The sequence below is a fragment of the Cetorhinus maximus genome, chromosome 12 (assembly GCF_964194155.1).
Source record: "Cetorhinus maximus chromosome 12, sCetMax3.hap1.1, whole genome shotgun sequence".
Classification (NCBI taxonomy): Eukaryota; Metazoa; Chordata; class Chondrichthyes; order Lamniformes; family Cetorhinidae; genus Cetorhinus; species Cetorhinus maximus.
In genome coordinates this window covers 117,824,590-117,849,626 of record NC_135890.1, presented here as the reverse complement: position 1 = coordinate 117,849,626, position 25,037 = coordinate 117,824,590, and the positions used below count along the sequence as shown (strand labels likewise).

The window sequence follows — 25,037 nt, the reverse complement described above, 5'->3', positions numbered from 1 at the left end:
AGAGATAGCAGGGAATTGTGAATATGAACCTGTTACTTGAATTTCACTGCATTATACTTGTATAATAGCATGACTCAAGGACATACAACTTATTTGTGATCTGGACTGGATTGCCATGTCTTTTGCACAGGTGCTTCTTCAATCCCAACAAGGCAGACCGAGCAATGAAGCCAGATTTGATTCATTAAGCCACCTTATATCAGAGTAAGGTGAACATACATAACAGCTGTCATATTACAACTTGCCTTTGTGTAAAATGCAAATAAGAGGACACCTTACTACGCAGTGAGTCACCTTATATGACTTGATCCAAGATGGCTTCTCACTATCCTTCAGCATTTCTATCCTCTTCACCTCAAGGAAAGACCTCACAGCTTTCTCTTCAACAAAAGTGAGCACCTATGCTATTCTCACGTTTCAGAAAACCTCCTTAACCTGTTGTTCAAATCTGTGAGATGCCTTTTCTTTCCACAGTAGACCAGGCACTTTTCAAGTCCAAAGGTGACAACCTTTGGTCCATTTACAAGATTGCACAATACAAGGTGAACAACGATGCGATTTGGATAGCCACTATCCTGCAAGAAAGTTTTGACACACTCTAAACTCAGCCCGATCGACCCTGCAAAGTTCTCCTTACTAACGTTGGGGGGCTTCAGTCAAAATTGTCAAGCAATTGTCATAAAATCATACTTTACAGACAATGTTCAGGGCACCACCATCACCAGCCCTGGGTGTGCCCTGTCCCACCAACAGGACAGACTCACCAGAGGACTATCAACATCCTGGGGGTTACCATAAACTGAAGTGGACCAGTCATACTGTGGCCAAAAGAACAGGTCAGAGGCTGGCAATTCTGCAGAGAGTGACTCATTTCCTGACTCTCCAAAACCTGTCCATCATCTACAAGGCACAAATCAGGAGTATGATGGAATACTCTCCACTTTCCTGGTTGAGTGCAGCTCCAACAACACTCAAGAAGCTCAACACCATCCAGGACAAAGTAGCCTACTTGATTGGCACTCCATTCACCTCTTCCAACATCCACTCCTTCCACCACTGACGCACAATGGCAGCAGTGTGTACCATCTACAAGATGCATTGCCCAGCAACTCACCAAGGCTCCTTTGACAGCACCTTCAAAACCCACAACCTCTATGACTGAGAAGGACAAGGGCAGCAGATGCAAGGGAACATCACCACCTGCAAACTCCCCCCAAATCACACACCATCCTGACTTATGTCAGGAAGATATAATAATATTCATAATGTTATTGGAATCTATTGTAAAGTAGAGTAATTGTGTGGTCTGTCTGTGTGTATACACGTCTTAATTGAATTAAAGGCAGCTGGTCTTTGACGTAACAGAAGATAAGCTAGGTTTGAAATATTAAGTAGGTAAATATAGGTATAATGGGAATAAATGAACCAGACTAGATTGATTTCAGAGGGGTGAAATGTTTCAGCTAGCCAGGAGAGGTTAAGAAACTGTGTTTATTTTTCCCCAAAGAGTACTGCCAAAATTGGTACTATGAGATATTTTATTATTAGAAAGGTAAAGTCCAAAGACATAGTGAAACTATGGGAAATTGCATTCACAGGGGAAAATATGTATAAAGGAGCGAAGGCTGTGTGTAAGGGTAGCATTTCTAAGAGCTAAAACAAGTGTGAAAAAGCCTCCAGCATCTACGCCTCAAGCTACTGTCTACAAAGAACTGAAGTTAAGAAAACTCACTGAGTTGGATTGTTCAAGGTATCATGTTTCTTTGCCTGGGTCTTTTAAAATCTATGTTGCCTTAACGAAAGTGTAACTGGGAGTTAGATGAAATAGGAGATTGAGAAGTTGTCACAGTAGTAATTTGTAGATCTATGTGTGTACTTAAAATCATTTCTTCTATTAATAAATTTAATTTAGTTTTGTAAGAAACCTATAAGGCTCGGTGGTCTTATTACTACTGAATTCAACGCACACATCTCGAAATTTATACAAATTGCAAAACAGTTGTGGCAGTTATTTCAAGTTTCCCTTTCGGATTTGAGCAGTTCAGCATTTACCATCGGTTGTGCCATAACACTTGGAACTATATTGCCATTCCTTCATTGTCCCTGGTAGGCAGTGGTGGTGAAACCATTAGTCGTTTTCTCAACTAGCACGTCAAGAAAAAGGAACGTGTTAGACTGCTCCATTTCAAATGTGAATTGCAGTGCCACTGGTAAGGCCAGGATTTATTAACCTCCCTCATTTCCCTTAACTGAGTGGCTTGCTAGCTTATTTCAGAGGGCAGTTAAGAATCAACAACATTGTTGTTGGTCTGAAGTCACATATAAGACAGATCAAGTAAGGATGGCAAGTTTTCCTTCCCTAAAGAACATGAATAAACCAGATGGATTTTTATGACGATCCGGTAATTTCCTGGTTATCATCACTGATACGAGCTTTTTATTCCAGATTTATTGATTAACTGGAATTAAATTTCCCAGCTGCAATGGCGGGAATTTTATTAACTGGAATTAAATTTCCCAGCTGCAATAGCGGGAATTTGATTAACTGGAATTAAATTTCCCAGCTGCAATGGCGGGAATTTGAACTCATGTTTCCAGGTCGTTAGTCCAGGCCTCGGGATTATTGGGCCAGTAACATAACCACTATGTTAATGTCCTCTTATTACAAATGAAGCAAGCAACATCACTAAGAATTAACTCAATTATTTTAAGTGACATAAAAATATCTTTTCCCCTCCCTAATTTGATAGTTCTTTCTTTCAATTCTTATTTAGCAGAGTTTTGCTAATGTCATATCTCACACCCTTAACTAACTGTTAGATTAGTGACCTACTTGCAGACTTTATCCTAATTGAGCAGGATGATAGGAAGTACTGAAGATTGCCATGGGTTGGTTTGGCCTTTAGTTTCCGCTCCCTCTGGGAAACACCACATTTCCTTTCCCCCTCTTATTCCAGTCAGCCAGCTGTAGCAATCCATTAAATCATGAAGTATTCAACAGCAAAACCACAAGGTACTACAGACAATTTTAAAATTGAAAAAAATATTCAATTTGTCGTCCAGACTTAAAACTGATATTACAGATTGGCTGTGTGTGAAAGAAATTTCCTGTTTTTTATTCCAATTTGTGTAAATCCCATATAAAACATGTCACCTGCTTAAATTCACAGAAATTAGACACTTTCATCTCGGGGCAATTAGATAGTGCTAGTTGATAATGAGACATGCTGTGATTCCAAATGTATCCTGGACCTTAGGGAAGCCAGCAAACCCATAAAACTTTATGTCCTTATCTCGCTGCAGTCTTAACATGACGCCCAAGGGAATGAATTTGCCAACACTCCTGTAAAGTTAATTTCTGATCTGATGAACGTGTGCCCGAACTGCAGCCTGGCTAAAAGATTCCTTTAGCTACCTTGCCATATACATCGAGTGTGGTCGTCACCTGCATGGCGACAGAGAAAACAATGGGGCAAGTACAGATCGTCATGCAGCAGGTGGCTGAGCTGCCCGATTGTATCTTCTATGAAACATACACTTTTTACACAGGTAGCCTCAAGTAAGGTCCTTATATAACTTGCTGTGCCTGTATATTCTCTGGGATTGTAATACCTGGTGGGCTGCATCATCCCGTCATTCTAAAATATGCCCACCCTCCTTTGCTCCTTCCTGTGACCCTCCTTCTCTGTGTTAGTGGCCTCTAAGGTTATACCAATACTGCTCAAGAGAAGCCTTCACTACTAGTTAGTATTGTGAAGTCAAAAAACTACCGGGTACTCTGACCTTGTCAGAAGGAAGCAATCTCACACCACACAAGTCGTGTGAAGAACCAGGTGAAGAGATTGGCATGCAAGATCCATAATTTTTCCATGCCTTGCCAGGAAAATTTGTCTTCATAACTTAGACCTTTTCTCAGCATTGTCCACTGTTGCAAAATACAACAATCCAAATGTTTCCTCATACTATGGCGCACTGTCAGGAAGATATAATAATTCTCATGGGCCAGAATTTTTAGCTCGGCGGGTGGGCGCACGCCCGGCCCGACTGAGTATGAAATGACGTGCAATGGCGTCGGCTGAGCGTGCCAGCGTAGTTGCGCGATAGTTCGGTTGGTGGGTGCACGTCAGAGCCAGCAGCACGCCTGCCAATGATTTAAAGGCCTACAAAGCCATTAAGTTATCAACTGTCGTTAACTTTTCACTCCCCATTCAACCTAACGGTTGGTGAGCAGGCGAAAAGGCCAAGCAGCCTTTGCATTTTTTTGGAAACCTCATCCAAGGGCGGGGTGACGTTTCCAAAAATAAATACAAACAAAATAAAAACTTTATTTTTTTAATTAAAAACGTGACCCTACTCATGTGACCAGAGTCACATGAGGGGACATGTTTCATTACATTTTTCTATGCTTCATTAATTTTTTCAATATCTTCTTCATCTCCCTGAGGCAGCTCTGTGCCTCAGGGAGATTATTCAGCGCTCTCTGACATGCGTGCACAAAGTTTGCGCTCGGCCCCCTCGCTCTCCTCTCCCCACCTGCACAGGCAGCGCTCAGCGCTGCCGCTCGCATATCATGCTGGGCGGCCTTAATTGACCCGCCAGCATGAAATTTCAGTGCGCTGTCAACTGAGGGCAGCAGTGGGCTTCCCGACTGCCCTCGCTGATCCCACACACCAAGGACAAAATTCTGCCTATAACGCTATTGGAATTTATTGTAAAGTTAAATAAAAGTGGGGTCTGTGTCTGTGTGTGTGTGTAATTGAATTAAAGGCAGATGGTCTGAAGGCTTTGATGTAAGAAAAGATAAGCTAGGTTTGAAATGTTAAGTAGGTAAACATAGGTCTAAATGGATAATTTGCATTTTTAAATAAACCAAACTAGATTGATTTCAAAGGGGGGGGGTTAAAAATGTTTCACCTAGCCAGGTGAAGTTCAGAAACAGTGTGTTTATTTTTCCCAAAGATCACTGTGTAAAATTAGTACTATGAGAGATTTTTATTATTAGAAAGGTAAAGTCCAAAGACATAGTGAAACAATGGGAATTTGCATTCAAAAGGGAAAATATGTATAAAAGAGCGAAGGCTATGTGTAAGGATAGGCATCCTAAATCTGAAGTTTACAAAGAACTGAAGTTAAGGAAACTCATTTTGAATTGGATTGTTCAGCGTATCATGTTTCTTTGCTGGGTCTTTTAAAATCTGTGTTTTACTGTTGCGTTAATGGAAATGTAGCTGGGAGTTATATTAAGTAGGGGATTTAGAAGTTACTACAGTAATAATTTGTAGACATATGTATGTGCTTAAAAATCATTTTTCTTGTTAATAAATGTTTAATCTAGTTTTGTAAAAGCCTATAAGACTTAGTGGTCTTATTACTACTGAATTCAAAGCCTGTATCACAAGACATACAAATTACAAACTTAGTTGTTTCAAGTTTCCCTCTGGGATTTGGACAACTCAGCATTTACCATCAGCTGTGCCATAACATACACCGAAATGAAAACTAACTGGATACACAACATTTCTTGGCAGTATGTTGTAGATAGCACTCCTTGTACCAAAAAGTAATCAGTGGGAGATTTATCTTTACACTGTAAAGTATGCATGTTTATTCTTCAATTTTTTCACGTTTTTATCTCTCCCTAAGAAGTTGAATAGACAGGAATCCAACAAGGATGACCTGAACTACTGGAAGAAAATGGCTGCCATTTTCTCCTATCCCTTGTCCATTTATCACCTCTCCTGCTGTCCAGCTAATACCTTGATGAGAGAGGGAGGTAAAGAAGAACACATCCTCCCACTCCATGCAGTGTTATATTACCCTGGCAGCAAGGTTCAGCTGGAACGTTCCTCCTGCCGCCCGCAACATTTAATCACCTCCTCTCCTGAAGGTGTAGGTACATTTCAGGTTATGATTTCACAGGTGCTAGTCATCCTGCGGTACTGCCTCACTCATGGCCATTATTCACACTGACAGCACAAGGCCAGGTTACAACTTTTAAGATCACAGTCAAGCCTCAATCCTGTCCTTGACTGACATCTAACATATTTTCCCTTTCCCACAAATCTCTGGATAACAAGTAGGAGTAAGATCCCTGGCCGAAGTTCCTCCCACTCCCTCTCCCCATCGCCCCAAAGCCCCAGAAACCAGGTTTGCTGACATTAAGTGTACACCCGCAATCACTATTTTGACAGATACCTCAGCACACAACAGCAAAATAATCTGGGACCTATTGGTGTTTGTGATAGAGAGACATTTCTTTAGTCGCTAGGTCATCTGGTGTCTTTAGAAATGGTCATGGAAACATGTTTTTACAATACCAATAAAGAATGCTTATTTCGTATATGACTGGATTTCAAAAAGATCTATATTCATGCACTTGCTTCTTTGTCCATGTGTGTTCATTTCCCGTGGTTGACATTCCCACTTACAAATTCAACTGAAAAAGGGAGTTCGTGAGTATATGTGATTGCAACTATTTCCTCATATGGAGTGTAAACATTAACATGGACAGACTGGGCTGAATAGCCTGGCTCCAAGTTGTACATATCTATGCAAAGTAGAAAAAAAGGGAAACAGGTTGTGGGAGAGTATTACATCAAGACAGCTGTTCAGAATTCTGTTTAGTCTGCGATTTAGTTTTCTCAAAATGTTAAAAGGAAAACAATTGCATTGGGCAAGTTTGATAATATCTGCAATTAATTTGTAAGCAGAATGTTTTTTATAATGTTAAGCAACTGGGCAGTGTTGACATGATACAGCAAACATTGCTGGTTAGCTGAGGATTTTGCATTTTGTTAACTTATCATGGAATAGAATCCTAGAATGGTTATAGTGCAGGAAGGAGCCATTTTCCCGATCGAGTTTAAGGGCAGAACATTGCCGTTGGCGTGTGCGGGCAGGCCTGACGCTGATGCGTAAAATGATGCGTGATGGCATCGGGCATGCGTTCCGACGTCATTTCAATATTTCGTTCGGTGGGCACTCACTGGCTGAACGGTCAAAGGCCTATTAAGGCCATTAAAAAAGTAATTAAACTTGTTGAGAATGCTGCCTGTCCAACCTTAAGGTTGGCAGGCAGGCAAAGAGCCCAAGTGGCCTTCGCGTTTTTCAGGAAACCTCATCCATGGGTGGGGTGAGGTTTCCTGAAGGTTTTGTAAAATAATTAAATAAATTTTCCAAAATTCACAAACATGCCCCAGCTCATGTGACACTGTCACATGAGGGGACATGTTTAAATAAATTTTTACTTTATTTATTAAAACCTTTAATAATCCATTCAATTTCCCTAAGGTAGCTCTGCGCCTTAGGGAGATTACTGCACTCATTCGCATGCATGTGCAAAAGAGCGCAGGCCCCGACTCTCCCTCCTCCCCCGACCTGCACAGGTAGCACTGAGCGCTACCAGCTGCGCATTATGTTGGGCGGGCCTTAATTGGCCCGCCCGCATAAAATGGCGGCGCGCAGCCGATTGCGGGTAACGATCAGCTCCGCGCTTGCCCCCACCCAGTCTGCCCACCATAGGAAAAAATCTCCCCCTGTCACGCTCTGCAAGAGCAGTTTAGCTGGTCCCAATCCCTTCCCTTTAGCCCTGACAATGTTTTTTTATCCCTTTTTCTACATCACTACTTTTTTTTTACAGCATGTATTCACATGGTTCAATAATGCCAACCAAACTGTCCCTCTGAGAAATCTGATGGGAATTCATTCTCATCCATCACCAGTAAGTAGACCTAGTAAACTCTGAAGCACCTGGTGTCATTGGTTAAGAGTAAAATCTCAGTGGTATTTGGAAGAGAAAATCACAAACATCTTAGTTGGTAGATAGGGAGGGGAAAGAAAGAAGTCATTCAAAAACCTTGTTTTACACAATTTCTCATAATGCCTATACAGGGGTGACCAGCCAGCATATTCTTGAGATCTGAAACATTGGCCAACACGTTTTAACTTCTCCTACTTTGCTTGGACTTGTAGCTCAGATGTTGAGAAGCCAAGTGACTTGTTCCCAGTGTCTTGGGGCGTTTGAATATGCTAAAGCCACTATTTGATGGCAACTTGTTGTGTTGGAGACCTTCGGTTACCTATTAGGACATATAAAGTATTGCACAGGCAGGACATCCCAGTTAGGACTAATAGGACCCCGCAGAAAGGCACCACAGCCTCTGGAGTAGTTCAGGTCAGAAGCTGAACAGAATGGCGAACTCTGGAATCGCCAGACAAAAAAAGAGACCAAGGTCCATCTTGTTTGTTCTGTTCCAAGTTGATAATGGAAGTTGTTCACCAATTGTAACAATCGACTTCTTCAACAAAGTCTACAACACCCCCAGGTGAGGTGAGGGAAACACTCAATTGTTGGGGAACATAGGTCCAAAGCAACTTATTCCTCCCAGTCATACTACATTTGGCCTACATCATGACTTAAATGACTCTTGAGGGCCATTTAAACCTGCAACCTTCCAATTCGGTGGCATTGCATATTAGTGGCTCCAGGTGTAGTACATATGTGGCACTGTGATCATACAATTTGCTGCCAGTTGCCTATTGAATACAATAAAGCTGACTGTTTTTTTAAAAACCAGTGTTGATAGACTTCAAGTGATTTTTGTCATGAAGCTATTAATGTATATAATGTTATTGGAAATTTCTTTTTAAAACAGAGGTTTAGTCTGTGAGAGAGTGTGTGTGTGTGTGTGTGTGTGTGTGTGTGTGTTAATTAGATTAAAGTTAGTTAGTTAATTAGACCCAGTTAGTCTGGGTGCTTTGATGTATACTAGTTTTGAGATGTGAACAGAGGTAGCCGTACATTGACATTTTGTTGAATAGAGCATTCAAGAAGGGAAGTGAAATCTTGCACCTAGCTAGGAGACACCAATCAATGTTTATATTATAAATAAAATTGGTACTATGTTAGAAGAGGTGGAGTTCAAAGGGCCTGGTGATACAATGAAAATTTACATTCAAAGAGAAGTGCTGGGTATAACCTGAGGGGAGTTTGTGTGTGCAGAGCAGAGGCATGTAACATCAAAGCAGCTGTAAATCTACAACTGTCTGCAAAGGAACCAAATTGAAATGAACCTCATTTTGAAATCACAATGACTCAAATTACTCTTTTGAGGGCCATTTAAATCTGCAACCTTCCAATTCGGTGGCATTGCATATTAGTGGCTCCAGGTGTAGTACGTATGCGGCACCATGACCATACAATTAAGGTGAAAATGCTTTGTCTGGTGTCTGGTTAAGTCTATTGGTTATTGTTGCCTTAGTGGAGACTAATTTGGGAATTTGTTAAAAGTTATGATAGTAGTAATTTGTAGCCATGTGTATATGTTTCATTTATCGTAAATTAATAAAAGTCTCATTTAGTTTGTTATAACAACCTCTCAAGAAACGATGGTCTTTTCCTGAATCTATAGCTGCATCTCAAACACACCAATTGAAAATATGGGTTATGACAGTTGTTTAAAGTTTCCCTCTGGGATTTTAAATAACAGTCTTTACCAACTGCTGTGTCATAACATTGTCTTTATTTGAATGTACCCACAAGGCCAAGAATAATTTACTTGTGATTTGCTTTAAAAGGTAATACACAAAAAGTAAAACACACACACCAGTTAAGGTGGATCATGTTCGTCCTACTCAAGCTGTTTTAGAGGATTGCAATTCAGCTAAGTCATATCCTTACCACTTAGAATGTCACTGTTGTTTCCCCAGAAATCTGCAGGCTTTGATGGTCTAGAATAGTATTCATCCCGGTTTGCTGCTAGGATAAACCTGCCAAAAAAAAGTACAAAAATGTACATATACAGGAGGAAACTTCTGTTTGGCAATGTAATCTGAATAATCAGCCAAAGCGTAAATTGGGGAAATCAGCTTTACTTTCTCAATAACTTTGTAACTAATATTAGTGGAGACAGCAAAATAAACCCTTTTTTTTTACAAACGTAGGTATGACATCGTAATTACACTTCACAGCATATGAGACAACTTATTTTTTGAAATTACTCCTTTCTTAAATAATTCGAAAGATTCTGAAATTCAGAAGTCTCCCAAGGTGCTTCACGTTGTGCAACAACTATTGTTCTGAGTAAATGAAACAGCTATTCTGCGCACAAGATGGTACAAGCAAGGAGATGGTAGTATAAACTAATGATCCAGATGCCCAGACTATTGCTCCAGAGACATGAGTTCAAATCCCACCAATGCAGCTGAGGAAATTTAAATTCAATTAATTAATAAATCTGGAATAAAATGCTAGTCTCATTTATAATGAGAATGAAACCCCTGGATTGTGGCAAAAACCCATCTAGCTCACCTTCAGGGGAGGAAATCTACCATCCTTACCCTATCTGGCCTACATGTGAATCAGATCCACAGCAAAGTGCTTGACTATGAAGTGGCCTAGCTGGCCATTCAGTTGTATCAACCCAACACACAACAGGCACTTTGGGTGTACCTACACTACATGGACTGCAGCAGTTCAAGAAGTCAGCTCACTTTTGCAAGGGCAATTAGGGATGGGCAATAAATTCTGGTACTGCCAGTGATGCCCACAATCCAAAAATAAAACTAAAATTGGGTGCGTTTTCTGCCAATGCAGTGAATGCGCAGCTGTACCACTTCACTCCATGAAGCGATGTAGATCAGAACTCTACTCATTCCCCCAACCTCAGTGTGATACTTATCTTCGACATTTAGTTTTCCTTTTTTTTTAAAAAAAAGATTTTGAAACCAGAAAGGGCTGTTTTATTCTGGACAAAATACAATACCTATTTTCACCTAAGTAATTTCCTTTAGCTTTATCTATAGCATGCACTCATTTCAAACAAGCATGAACAGAGAGGCTGGAGACTTCAAACTCCATGGAACATAAAAAATCTGCACCAATTTCTAAACAAATTCAACGAGGATACTAAATTTATACATCACATTTTATCTAACCTCAAATTCTGAGTGGCAATTTAAATTTGTGCATTTCCATTGACAGCAAGATTCAACGTTAGGTTTCCTGTGCACGAAAATTGCACGTGCGCAGATAGGTGTTAGTGGCCATCTTGAGCTGGCAAGAGACAGTGTTAAAAATAACAATGAGTAAACTGTCCAGTCTCGCCAAGGGGTAGGGATATGGATGGGGCCCAGGATGAATTCCTGGTGGTCACTGAATGGTTGGGAAGAGAAGCCATTGTTGCAGAAGTTCAGGTTATGATCAAACAGTTAAGAGAGGATGAAGCTGGATCATGGAGGAGAGGTTTTGGAGAGATGGTTTGGTCGGTTTGTATTGAAGGTTGCAGAGAGGTTGAGAAGGAGGGCGACAGATAATCCACCACAGCAGCTCAAAAATGTATACACAAAGTCACTGAAGGACATACGATACTGAACATTACAACATTAAATCTGTAACATTAAATCAATTTGGGGTTTTCTAATGGTTAACAGGTACAATGCATCCTCTATAAATAAAAATTTAAATTTAAGCCTGCAGGTGAGTCCATAGCAAGTGCAATGACAGAAAAAAAATTCAAATCCACCACTAATCAATGATTGTAAACGTGATGTGAATTGAACATTGCAGACACTGAAACTCCCAATTTACAACTTTAACTTCTATTTCATTGAATTCATCACTGCTAGAAATCCCAACTGAATTTGTCCCAAAGAATGAAAGGCAAAAGTCCTCACTAAATTTGCTGAAGGTCATACAGCTTGATACTGTATGGGAATAGAGCTCAACTGCAATATACCGTTTGTAGTATGGTGGTTAGTTATTCCATATAAATGTGGGGAGAATGTTCAATGTACAGGTCATACACTTGTTTTGTATGTACCATATAACTAGATAGAAATAGGAAAATACAGAAAGTCAGGAGACACAGTTGAAAGGGTTAAAATTCAATCCCAGAACTGGAATGTGGGTGTGAAGCAGCTCAAATAGATGTGACTGCAATTTTTCTGCTCATCTAGGATCCTCAGCGTAATGAGCTTCAAGCATGACTTAATTATGTCTGAAGTCCACAGCACAAAAAAGAGGCTTCTCAAGCTCAGCAGAACTGGCAGTTGTGGAATCTCATCCAGAGAGTGCACAAAGGATAAGGGAGGCCATAGAGGAAACTAAAAGTCAAGTTGATCAAGTAAAGGAAGCAATTGTTTGATGTAGTGATCCAAGTGCTTTGCTGAGATCAGCCTGACCTAGATTTGCTTAACGCTACATCGACATTGTGCAGAAAACCATTAAATGATGGACTTGGTCATTTTATTACCTGTACACAAAAAGACACTTTAAAAAAAAAAGACACTGAAGTGAAAAGTATTTTGATAAAGGAAAATTCCAGAATAAAAGTCCTATAACGGCTTTTTATCTTTAATAATTGTGAAAAAATAGCCTTGGATTTCAACCACAATCACCTCCTAATACTTTCTATTGCACATTGCCGCTTTGTTGCAAGTTGAAAGACAAAAATATTTTTATTTTTAAAAAACTAAAGATGAATGATGCTTGTTACATCATTCTTAAAAGACTCACACGAAGGACGCTGATTTAAATAACTTGCATTTGTAAATTTCCTTTGACATAGTAAAATGGTTTCAGGTGCTTCATAGGAGTGAGTCTCAAACAAAGTTTCACACGGAGACACACAAAGAGATCAGAGCACAAGCTGGTCAAAAGCTTTACTCTAGGAGGTAGGTTTTTTAAATAGCATCTTAAAAAGGTGCAGAGAGTGATGGAGAGGCAGAGAGTTTAAAGGGCTTTGAAGAAGGGTCACACAGACTCGAAACATTAACTCTCTCCACAGATGCTGTCAGACCTGCTGAGTTTCTCCAGCATTTTCGTTTTTTCTTTCAGATTTGCAGCATCAGCAGTTTTTTGCTTTTATCTTAGTTTAAAGGAAGGGATTTCTAGAGCTCAAGGCCTGTGTCAGCTGAAGGCACAGCTGCCAATGGTTGAACGACTAAAACCAGGGATGCGCAGGAGGCCAGAATTCGAGGAACACAGAGATCTCGGAAGGTTGTAAAGTTGGAGAAGATTACAGATGAAAAGGGGCAAGGCCATGGAGGGAACTGAAAATGACGATAATTATAAATTTGAGATGTTGCTGGACTGGGAGCCCAAGTGGGTTAGCAAGTACAAGGGTGTTGGGTGAACGTAATGTGGTGCGATTTAGGAAATGGGCAGAAAAATTTTGGATAACCGCAAGATTATGGAGCGTAGACCATGGGAAGGTCACAGGAGCATTGGAATCAGTAAGTCTAAAGGTGATAAAGTCATGGATGAGGATTTCAGCAACAGATGAGCTGAGGCAGCGGCAGAGTCAGGCATTGCTGCAGAGGTGGAAGTAGACTGTCTTCATGGTTGAACAGATGTGCTGTTGGAGGCTCATTTTAGAGTCAACTATGACACCAAGGTTACGATTCGTCTGGTTCAGCCTCAAAGAGTTGTCAGGGAGTGGGATGGAGTCAGTGGCTCAGGAATGGAGTTTGTGACAGGAACCAAAGACAATTGATCTTCCCAATATTTTGTTGGTGGAAATGTCTGCTCACCAGTACTGGATGTTGGACAAGTGGTCTGACAAATTAGAGGCAGTGGATGGATCAAGAGATAGCGGCCGGAATCGTTCGCTCCAGTTGGTGGTGGGTGTCATGGCAGGCGCGAGTGGACAATATGTGAGAAGGCCAAAAAATGGTTTTACAACGTCGTGAAACCAGCTTGTGACCATCCATTCTGCCCGTCAATGATGGGCTGCGTTTCCCACCGCCCAACATCGGGAACTTAATTTTAATGCATTTGCATCTCATCATTGTGGCTGTATGCTGGAATCATCCTCCCATGTCAAATTTACCTATAAGACTATAAGGTGTAGGAGCAGAAGTAGGCCATTCGGCCCATTGAGTCTGCTCTGCCATTCAATGAGATCACGGCTGATCAATTCTCAACTACACTTTCCTGCCTTTTCCACATCGCCCTCAATGATTAAAAATCTGTCTATCTCAGCCTTGAAAATACTTAACGACGCAGCCTCTACAGCCCTCTGTGGTTAAAAAAAATTCCACAAATTCACCACCTTCTGAGAGAAGAAATTCCTCCTTATCTCTGTCTTAAATAGGCGACACCTTACTCTGAGATTATGCCCTCTGGTCCTAGGCTCTCCCACAAGGGGAACAGCCTCTCAGCATCCACCCTGTCAAGCCCCCTAAGAATCTTATATGTTTCAATAAAGTCACCTCTCATTCTTCGAAACTCCAATGAGTACAGGCCCAACCTACTCAACCTTTCCTCATATGAAAATCCTTCCAAACCCAGGATCAACCAAGTGAACCTTCTCTGGGCTGCCTCCAATGCCAGTATATCTTTCCTTAGATAAGGGGACCAAAACTGTTCTCGGTATTCTAGGTGTGGTTTAACTAGTGCCTTGTCGACGTGATTTCAGAAGTGTGATTTACGACTGCCTTTAAAAGGCGGGCACCTGGTGAGCTGAACTTTTAGGGGAACTCGGAGGTGAGTGTGCACAACCTTGCACAGTGCTCGTGAGGATAGCCCTTAGGACATCAAGGAAGAGATGCCACACATTCAGGGTGGGGGAAGGTGATGCACAGACAAGTCGCTTTATCCGGCTGGCTCTCAGTGCGGTGTCAGGACAAGGGTACCAGTGAGGCTGGGGGTTTGGGGTGGGGTGGCAAGCCAGCACAGACTGAAGGAAGTACACAAGCACATGTCCGGGGGCAGGGGGGAGGGTGAGGGAAGCAGCCACTCACTTGGGAAAGTTTGCTGAAAGTGAGCATTCTTCCGCAGCTGAGACCAGTCAGCAGCAGATCCATTGACATGCTTGGAGTCGGGCCTCTGAAGCATTTCTGCCTACTCAAGCAACACAAAAGCATGAATGTTCCACCAAATGCTCCAGAACTTTTCACCCCTCACTTGCAGGATGTAAATTAATGTGTGTTTTACGGGGCAGCAGAACAATTGGCCGACCAGGCAAGGTGTAGAATCCCCTTGTGAAAGGTGGCCATGGTGCATTCACGAGTGGAGGCGCTCAGAGCCCCTTGCAATGTCTTTATGAAAGTTTGGACCGGTATCTCTCATGGTTCAAGCTAACAGTGCAGCCTTGCAGGTTAGGAGAATGCCTGTGCCTGGGCTTACAAGTCTCCGGATCTAGATGGACTTCATCCTCTGATATTAAAGGAGGTGGCTAATGAGTTAATAGATGCGTTAGTGTTAATTTTCCAAAATTCCCAAGATTCTGGAAAGGTTCCGTCAGACTGGAAAGTAGCAAATATAACCCCTCTATTCAAGGGAGGGAGGCAAAAAACAGGAAACCATAGGACTGTTAGCTTGACATCTGTCGTGTGGAAGGTGTTAGAGTCGATCTTTAAAGAGGTTACAGCTGGGCACTTAGAAAAGCTCAAGGAAGAGTCAGCATGATTTTATGAAAGGGAAATCATGTTTAACCTATATATTAGAGTTCTTTGAAGGAGTAACGTGCAGTGGATAGAGAGGAGCCTGTAGATATTCTGCATTTAGATTTCCAGAAAGTATTTGACGAGGTGCCATATCAAAGGTTATTGCGGAAAATAAAAGCTCATAGTACAGGGGGTAACCTATTAGCCTGGATAGAAGACTGGCTGGCTGACAGGAAACAGAGAGTATGCATAAATAGATATTTGTCTGATAGGCAGAATGTGATGAGTGGAGTCCCGCTGTGGTCTGTGCTGTGCCCTCAACATTTTACAATTTACATCAATGACTTAGATGAGGGGAGTGAAGGCATGGTAACTAAATTTGCAGATGACACAGAGATAGGTAGGAAAGTATGTTGTGAAGAAGACATAAAGAGTTTGCAGACAGATATAGATAAGTTGAGTGAGTGGGCAAAGATCTAGCAGATGGAGTATTGTGTGGGAAAACATGAAGTTGTTCACTTTGGCAGGAAGAATAAAAAAGCAGAGTGTTACTTAAATGGAGAATGACTGCTGAATTCTGTGGTGCAGAGGGATTTAGGTGTTCTCGTGCATGAATCACAAAAAGTTAGTATGCAGATACAGCAAGTAATGCTATCCTTTATTACTGGAGGAATCAAACATAAAAGTAAGGATGTTATGCTTCAGTCATACAAGGTGTTGGTGAGACCGCATCTCAAATTGTACACGCAGTTTTGGTCTGGATGTAAATACCTTGGAGGTGGTTCAAAGGCAGTTTACTAGATTGATACCTGGAATGAGTGGGTTGTCTTATGAGGATAGGTTGGACAGGATGGGCTTGTTTCCACTGGAGTTTAGAAAAGTGAGGGATGACTTGATTGAAGTTTATAAGATCTTGAATGGTCTTGACAAGGTGGACATGGACAGGATGTTTCCTCTTGTGGGTGAGTCCAGAACCAGGTTTTAATGTTTTAAAATTAGGGGATGCCTTTATAGGACAGAGATGAGAAGAAATTTTCTCTCTCAGAGGGTTGTGTAACTTTGGAACTCTGCCTCAGAAGGTGGGGGTCACTGAATATTTTTAAGGTAGAGGTAGATAGATTCTTGTTAGGCAAGGGAATTAAAGGTTATTGGGGCTAGATGGGAATGTAGAACTCAGAATCACAGACTTGTTATGGTGCCCATTGTGTCTGCACCAGTTCTCCAAATGAGCTTATGACTTAGTGCCATTCTCCAGCCTTTTCCCCATAGTCTTGCACATTGTTTCTATTCAAATAATCATCCAATGCCCTGGAATGCCTCGATTGAACCTACCTCCACCGCACTTCCAGGCAGTACATTCTAGACCTGAACCACTCGTTGTGTGAAAAAGGTTTTTCTCACATCACATTTGCTTCTTTTGCAAATCACTTTAAACCTGTGACCTCTCATTCTCGATCCTTTTACTAGTGAAACTTTACCATTTCTCCCTATTTACTCTATACAGCCCCCTCACGATTTTGAACAGCTCTATCAAATTTCCTCTTAGCCTTCTCTCCAAGGACAGCATGCCAAACCTCTCCAATCTATCTTCATAACTGAAGTTTCTCATCCCTGGAACCATTCTTGTAAAGCTCTTCTGCACTCCTTCCTATAGTGTGGTGGCCAGAACTGTACATAATCCTCCAGTTGAAGTCTAACTAGTGTCTTATATAAACTCGGCATAGCCTCCTTGCTCTTGTAGTCTGTGCCCCTGTTGATAAAGCCCAGGATGCTGTATGCTTTATTTACTGCTCTCTCCACCTGTCCTACTGCCTTCAATGATCTTTGCACATATACACCCAGGACATACTCTGTATCTCCGGGACATACAACGCTCCTCGTTCTACTATTCTCGTCGCATCCTGAGATCCACACTCAGTGCCATGCGCTGCTATATGAACACACTCGACCTTTCCCTCTGGCAGCACCGACACACCCTATTTCTAAGCTGCCCTTGCCCCCAGTTTCATTTTATTCTTTGTCTCATCCGACACCTCAACAAGAAACTTTGTCTCTTTCTTTCATATGCAAAGGAACGCAAGCTCCAACAACTCATTGACACCAACGCCCATCCAGGACCCTCCACCCCTGCCCGTCCCTCTGTCCCCATCCCGTCTTCCAATCCCAGCCCCGGCCGTGTATTCACCATACGCCCCGACCTTCCCCTCTCTGATGCTGAACGTTCAGTGCTCAGCAAAGGACTCTGTTTCATACCCTTACACTGTCATCTCAATGAATTTCGGGCTCGGCACGATGCTGAACTCTTCTTCTGCCGCCTTCGTCTCCGTGCTCACTTCTTAGGGCAGGAGTCCTCTCCCCGTTCAACGGATCCTTTTACCCACTTCCAATATTCTCCGTCCACCTGGACACCTCCCTCTGGTTTCTTACCTGCTCTTGATCTTTTTATTGAGAACTGTCGGCGTGACATCAGTCGTCTCAATTTCTCTGCTCCTCTCACCCACTCTAACCTGTCTCTCTCTGAACTTGCTGCACTCCGTTCTCTCAGGTCCAACCCTCACATTGTCATCAAACCTGCTGACAAGGGTGGTGCTGTTGTTGTCTGGCGCACTGACCTCTGCCTCGCAGAGGCTGAGTATCAACTCGCAGACACTTCCTCCTACCTCCCCCTGGACCATGACCCCACCACTGAACATCAAGCCATTGTTTCCAGGACTGTCACTGACCTCATCTCATTCCCTGAAAGTGGCGTCACAGGTAGACAAGGTTGTAAAGAAAACTTTTGGCATACTGGCCTTCATAAATCAAGGTATTGAGTATAGGAGTTGGGATGTTATGGTGAGGTTGTATAAGACGTTGGTGAGGCCAACTTTGGAGTATTGTGTGCAGTTCTGGTTGCCTAACTATAGGAAGGATATCAGTGAGATTGAGGGAGTGCAGAGAAGATTTACTAGGATGTTGCCGGGTCTTAAGGAGTTGAGTTACAGGGAAAGATTAAACAGGTTAGGACTTTATTCCTTGGAGGGTAGAAGAATGAGGGGAGATTTGATAGAAGTTTACAAAATTGTGAGGGGTATAGACAGAGTAAATGCGAGTAGGCTCTTTCCACTTAGATTAGGAGAAATAAACACGAGAGGACATGGCTTTAGGGTGAAAGGGGAAAGGTTTAGGGGGAACATTAGGGGGAACTTCTTCACTCAGAGTGGTGAGAGTGTGGAACGAGGTACCATCAGACGTGGTAAATGCGGGCTCACTCTTAAGTTTTAAGAATAAATTAGATAGATACATGGATGGGAGAGGTCTGGAGGGTTATGGACTAGGTGCAGGTCAATGGGACGAGCAGAATAATATTTCGGCACAGACTAGAAGGGCCGAATGGCCTGTTTTCTGTGCTGTAGTGTTCTATGGTTCTATCTCCTCTGGAGATCTTCCTTCCACAACTTCCAACCTCAGTCTCCCAACCTCGGACGGCCCGCTTCTACCTCCTACCCAAAATCCACAAACAGGACTGTCCCGGCAGACCGATTGTGCCAGCCTGTTCCTGCCCCACGGAACTCATTTCTTGCTATCTTGACACCATCCTCTCTCCCTTTGTCCAGTCCCTTCCCACCTATATCCGTGATTCCTCTGACACCCTACATCATATCAACAATTTCCAGTTCCCTGGCCCCAACTGCCTCCTCTTCACCAATCCCTCTACACCTCCACCCCCCACCAGGATGGTCTGAGGGCTCTCCTCTTCTTCCTTGAACAGAGGCCTGAACAATCCTCATCCACCACTACTCGCCTCCGTCTGGCTGAACTTGTTCCCTCACTGAACAATTTCTCCTTTAACTCCTCTCACTTCCTCCAAATAAAAGGTGGGGCTATGGGTACCCGCATGGGCCCCAGTTATGCCTGTCTCTTTATGGGGTATGTGGAACATTCCTTGTTCCAGTCCTACTCCGGCCCCCTCCCACTACTCTTTCTCCAGTACATCAATGACTGCTTCGGTGCTGCTTCATGTTCTCGTCTGGACCTGGGAAAATTTATTAATTTTGCTTCCAATTTCCACCCCTCCATCATTTTCACATGGTCCATCTCTGACACTTCCCTTCCCTTCCTTGACCTCTCAGTCTCAATTTCTGGTGATAGATTGTCCACCAATATTCATTACAAGCCTACCGACTCCCACAGCTACCTCGACTACAGCTCCTCACACCCCGCTTCCTGTAAGGACTCCATCCCATTCTCTCAGTTCCTTCGCCTCCGTCGCATCTGTTCTGATGATGCCACTTTCAAAAACAGTTCCTCTGACATGTCTTCCTTCTTCCTTAACCGAGGTTTTCCACCCATGGTGGTTGACAGGGCACTCAACCATGTCAGGCCCATCTCCTGCGCATCCGCCCTCACACCTTCCTCTCCCTCCCAGAACAATGATAGGGTCCCCCTTGTCCTCACTTATCACCCCACCAGCCTCCGCATTCAAAGGATCATCCTCCACCATTTCTGCCAACTCCAGCATAATGCCACCACCAAACGCATCTTCCCTTCACCCACCCCCCCCCCTCCCCCCCACCCCGGTGGCATTCCACAGGGATCATTCCCGCCGGGACACCCTGGTCCACTCCTCCATCACCCCCTACACCTCAACCCCTTCCCACGGCACCTTACCATGCAACCGCAGAAGGTGTAACACCTGCCCCTTTACTTCCCCCCTCCTCACCGTCCAAGGGCCTAAACAATCCTTTCAAGTGAAGCAGCATTTCACTTGCACTTCCCTCAATTTAGTCTACTGCATGCGTTGCTCCCAATGCGGTTTCCTCTACATTGGAGAGACCAAACGCAGACTGGGTGACCGCTTTGCGGAACACCTTCGGTCTGTCCGCAAGCATGACCCAGACCTCCCTGTCGCTTGCCATTTCAACACTCCACCCTGCTCTCTTGCCCACATGTCCGTCCTTGGCCTGCTGCAATGTTCCAGTGAAGCTCAATGCAAACTGGAGGAACAGCACCTCATCTTCCGACTAGGCACTTTACAGCCTTCCTGAATATTGAGTTCAACAGTTTTAGATCATGAACTCTCTCCTCCATCCCCACCCCCTTTCCAATCCCCCCTTTTCCAATAATTTATATAAATTTTTCTTTTCCCACCTATTTCCATTATTTTTAAATGTATTTCCATCCATTGTTTTATCTCTACCTTTTAGCCTATTTTGATCCCTTCCCCCCACCCCACCCCCACTAGGGCTAACTGTACCTTGCTTGTCCTGCTTTCTACCCTTAATGTCACCATTAGCACATATTTTAGCTAATATCACCATCTCTTCGTCCTTTTGTCAATGACATCTTTTGGCAATCTCCACCTATCACTGGCCCTCTATCCAGCTCTACCTGTCCCACCCCCCTTAAACCAGCTTATATTTCACCCCTTTTCTATTTTTCCTTAGTTCTGATGAAGAATCATTCGGACTCGAAACGTTAACTGTGTTCCTCTCCGCAGATGCTGTCAGACCTGCTGAGTTTTTCCAGGTATTTTTGTTTTTGTTTTGGATTTCCAGCATCCGCAGTTTTTTGCTTTTATACACCCAGGTCCCTCTGCTCTGGCACCCCCTTAAGAATTGTACCTTATTTTATATTGTCTCTCAATATTCTTCCTACCAAAATGCATTACCTCACTCTTCTCCTCATTGAACTTCATCTGCAACCTATCTGTCCACTCCACCAACTTGTCTATGTCCTTTTGAAGTTCTACACTGCCCTCCTCACAATGCTGTCAAGTTTCGTATCATTCGCAAACTTTGAAATTGCCCCCTGTACTCCAAGATCTAAGTCATTAACATTTATCAGGAAAAGCAAGAGCCCCAATACTGACCCGTGGGGGGGACTCCACTACAAACTTTCCTCCAGCCTGAAAAATATCCATTGACCATTACCCTCTGTTTCCTATCACTCAGCTACTTTTGTATCCACGTAGTTGCTGTCCCTTTTATTCCATGAGCTATAACTTATCTCACAAGTCTGTGTGGCATTGTATTGATGCCTTTTGAAAGTCAAGCCACATCAACAGCATTACCCTCATCAACCCTTTCTGTTATCTTTTCAAAAAACTCAAGCAAGTTAGTTAACATAATTTCCCCTTTAGAAATCCATACTGGCTCTTCCTAATCAACCCACAATTGTCCACGTGACTACTAATTCTATTCTGAATAATTGTTTCTAGAAGTTTCCCCACCACTGAAGTTAAACTGACAGGTCTGTAATTGCTGGGCTTAATCTTACAATCTTTTTTGAACAAGGGCGTAATATTTGCAATTCTCCAGTCCTCTGGCACCTTTCCTGAGTCTAGGGAGGACTGAAAGTTTATGGCCAGTACTCCTGCAGTTTTCATTCTCTCACTTCCTTCAACATCCTTGGATGCATCTCATCCAGTCCCAATGCCTTGCCAACCTTAAGTACTGACAGTTTATCCAACACTTCCTCCTTATCAATTATGAACCCTTATAGCGACAGAGTTTCCTCCTCTGTCACCACGGCCTGGGTAGCATCTGGTTCCTTGGTAATGACAGATGCAACGTAATCATTTAACACCTCCGCCATGTCCCCTGCCTCCATGTAGAAATCCCCTTTTTTAACCCTAATCAGCCCTACTTCTCCTTTTACCACCCTCTTATTATTTTTGTGTTGATAGAAGATTTTTGAGATTCCCCTTTATGATGGCTGCGAGTCTTTTCTCATAATCCCTCTTTGGTTCTTCACCTCTCCTCTGAACCTTCCGTATTCAGCTTGGTTCTCAATTGTTTCTTCTACCTAACACTGTCATAAGCAGACTTTTTCTTATTTATCTTAATTTCTATCTCCTTTTTTCATCCAGGGAGCTCTGGATTTGTTTGCCCTACCTTTTCCTTTTGAGGGAATATACCTTGACTGTACCCGAACCATTTCTTCTTTGAAGGTAGCCCACTGTTCAGCTGCAGTTTTTCTTGCCAACCCTTGGTTCCAGGCTATCCGGCCCAGCTCCGTTCTTGTCCTATTGAAGTCGGCTCTCCCCTAGTTAACTATTGGATTGCACATTATCCTTTTCACATCAACCTAAACCTTATCATATAATGATCACTGTCTCCTAAATGTTCCCCCCATTGATATTTTATCTACTAAGCCCACCTCATTTCCAAGAAACAGGTCCAACTGCATCCTTTCTTACTGGACTGGACACATACTGCTGTAGAAAATTCTCCTGAACACAATCTCGGAACCCTTGACCCTCTCCGCCCTTTACACTAGCACTGTCCCAGTCTACATTTGAAACACAAACAGATCAGCCATGATCTTAGTGAGTGGCAGAGCAGGCCCGAGGGGCCGAATGGCCTACTTCTGCTCCTATTTCATATATTCGTTATGAGCTGAGAGCACAGCATGCAGACCAGTGGCTGAAACTGCTGCCAATCAGTCAAGTGGAGTGGGTTGGAGGTGGGTGGACAGCCATGAAGTGCACTACACACTGGTCATCCAAGTGGTGGCCAGTACTCTGGCATGCGTGAAGGGACCTTGAGACTTAACCAGGAGAAGCATATGCTAACCCACGCGTCTCTTCGATCCTGCAGGAGGAGAACATTCAGATCATGGAGCCTGGTGATCTAGCGGTATGCTTCATGGCTTACAGGGTGCAGGGGAGAAGAATGTGATGGAGGAGGAGGAGCACCCTCAAGATGACAGTGTGGAAAAGCCTCCTGAGCACGCAGCTGAAGATCTTCAGCAGATCCGTCGCTTGTAGGTCCCTTGCTAGACCCAGGGTCTATAGACGGTACTTTTTCTTCCAGCAGATGGCTGAGAACCAGTGTCACAGAAGGTGGCACATGTCTTAGAAACCAGCTGGTCACTAATGCCACCTGCTGCAGGATTGGCACCACGGGGACATGGAGGGCATCCGCTGCCAATAGCTGTGAAAGTGGCTGCAGCGCTCAATTTTTACACCTGGGGCTCCTTCCAGGGCTCCACAGGTGACCTGTGAGGGATCTTTCAAGCCTCCACCCACAAGTGCATCCAGGAGGTCACGGACATCACCTTCGCAAAGGCACAGAACTTTGTGCATTTCGACTGGGATCAGGCAAACCAGAAACAAGAGCGATGGGATTTGTGGCACTCTCTGGTTTTCCATAGGTGCAGGGTGCCATTGCCTGCACTACATGGCGCTTAGATCTCCGTGGCAACAGCAGCCAACTACGTCAACTGCAAGGGATTCCACTCAGTGAATGTTCAGCTGGTCTGTGACCCCCACAAACACATCCTACAGGTCTACGCATGATTACCAGGGAGCATCCACAACTCCTACAGCCTTCGCTGGTCTCAGATCCCTGACATCTTCCAGGGTCAACAGAGGCTGCAGGGTTGGCTCCTTGGCGACAAGGGCCACCCACAAAGGACTTGACTTGATGACGCCTGTGCAGTGGCCTTAGACTGCAGCAGAGAGGCAGTGCAACGAGGCTCATGCCACAACTCGGACTTTGCTGGAGCAGACAATACGCATATTGAAAATGAGTTTCCAGTGCCTCGACAGGTCTGGTGGAGCACTGCAAGAGAGAAGCGACTGACAGTTCTGCTGAAGGGTCATGAAGACTCGAAACGTCAACTCTTTTCTTCTCCGCCGATGCTGCCAGACCTGCTGAGTTTTTCTAGGTAATTCTGTTTTTGTTTTGGATTTCCAGCATCCGCAGTAGTTTTTTGTTTTTATCTCTGTGTTTAATTGACTGCCACTCCTCTTCAAGAAATGCCTACCTTGAAGAAGTACTGCTCTGCTCTCCGACAGGATTTTCGTATCTCTCTTCTGCCTTGTTCACCTTCATTGCTTTCCATTTCTCTCCTGGAAAATACTTTACTCAGTTCTGCTGAAGGGTCACGAGGACTCGAAACGTCAACTCTTTTCTTCTCCACCGATGCTGCCAGACCTGCTGAGTTTTTCCAGGTAATTCTGTTTTTGTTTTGGATTTCCAGCATCCGCAGTAGTTTTTTGTTTTTACCACGTCGTCTCCAGTCAGCCCCAGCACTTGACTCTCGAATGGACCCTGATGTCCGGCATTCCACCCTCAAGTCTGGGACCTCTCCCATTGATTGTGCGTGATCTTGTACTCCATAAAAGACAGATGAAGAGCGTGTTAGCAAGGCACATCCCAGGCCAAATGAGAAGGATGCCAGGCATGTGTGCGTGCTGAGTGGAGCCTTGGACGGGATGAGGACGTGATCTTCAGAGGAGCTGAAGTCAGATGGGGATGTGAGGGTGTGTGAGAGAGAGTGAATGGTGATGTCCTTTGAGCTGGCACCTAATGAGATGCCAGTGATTGTGTGATGGGCTTGAGTGTGCGAGTTGAGAGTGATGAGATAAACAAAAACAGAATTACCTGGAAAAACTCAGCAGGTCTGGCAGCATCGGTGGAGAAGAAAAGAGTTGACGTTTCGAGTCCACATGACCCTTCAAAGAGTGATGAGATGGCTGACTTACCCTGGCGACATGGATAAGATCATTCATCATTTTTCTGCACTGAAAGGCCGACCTCTTGTGTGCAGCGTTGGCACTGACCAGCTCTGCCACCGCCTCCCAAGCCGGAGTGGCGAGTCTGATTGGCCTCCTGTGGCCAGAGTGGGGGTGGAGGACATCACGGTGATCCTCTGCAGTGTCC

General features: G+C 43.6%; 1 protein-coding gene across 4 annotated transcripts in view; it reads right to left on the bottom strand.

Annotated features, from left to right (window-relative positions):
• Positions 1-25,037, bottom strand: part of tango2 (transport and golgi organization 2 homolog (Drosophila)) — a 197,121-nt gene that overhangs the window by 66,847 nt on the left and 105,237 nt on the right. For all 4 annotated transcript variants that reach the window (XM_078554499.1, XM_078554502.1, XM_078554500.1 and 1 more), the window contains one exon: positions 9,680-9,768. In XM_078554499.1, the coding sequence (XP_078410625.1) occupies positions 9,680-9,768 (89 nt within the window). The remainder of the gene's footprint in view (positions 1-9,679; positions 9,769-25,037) is intronic.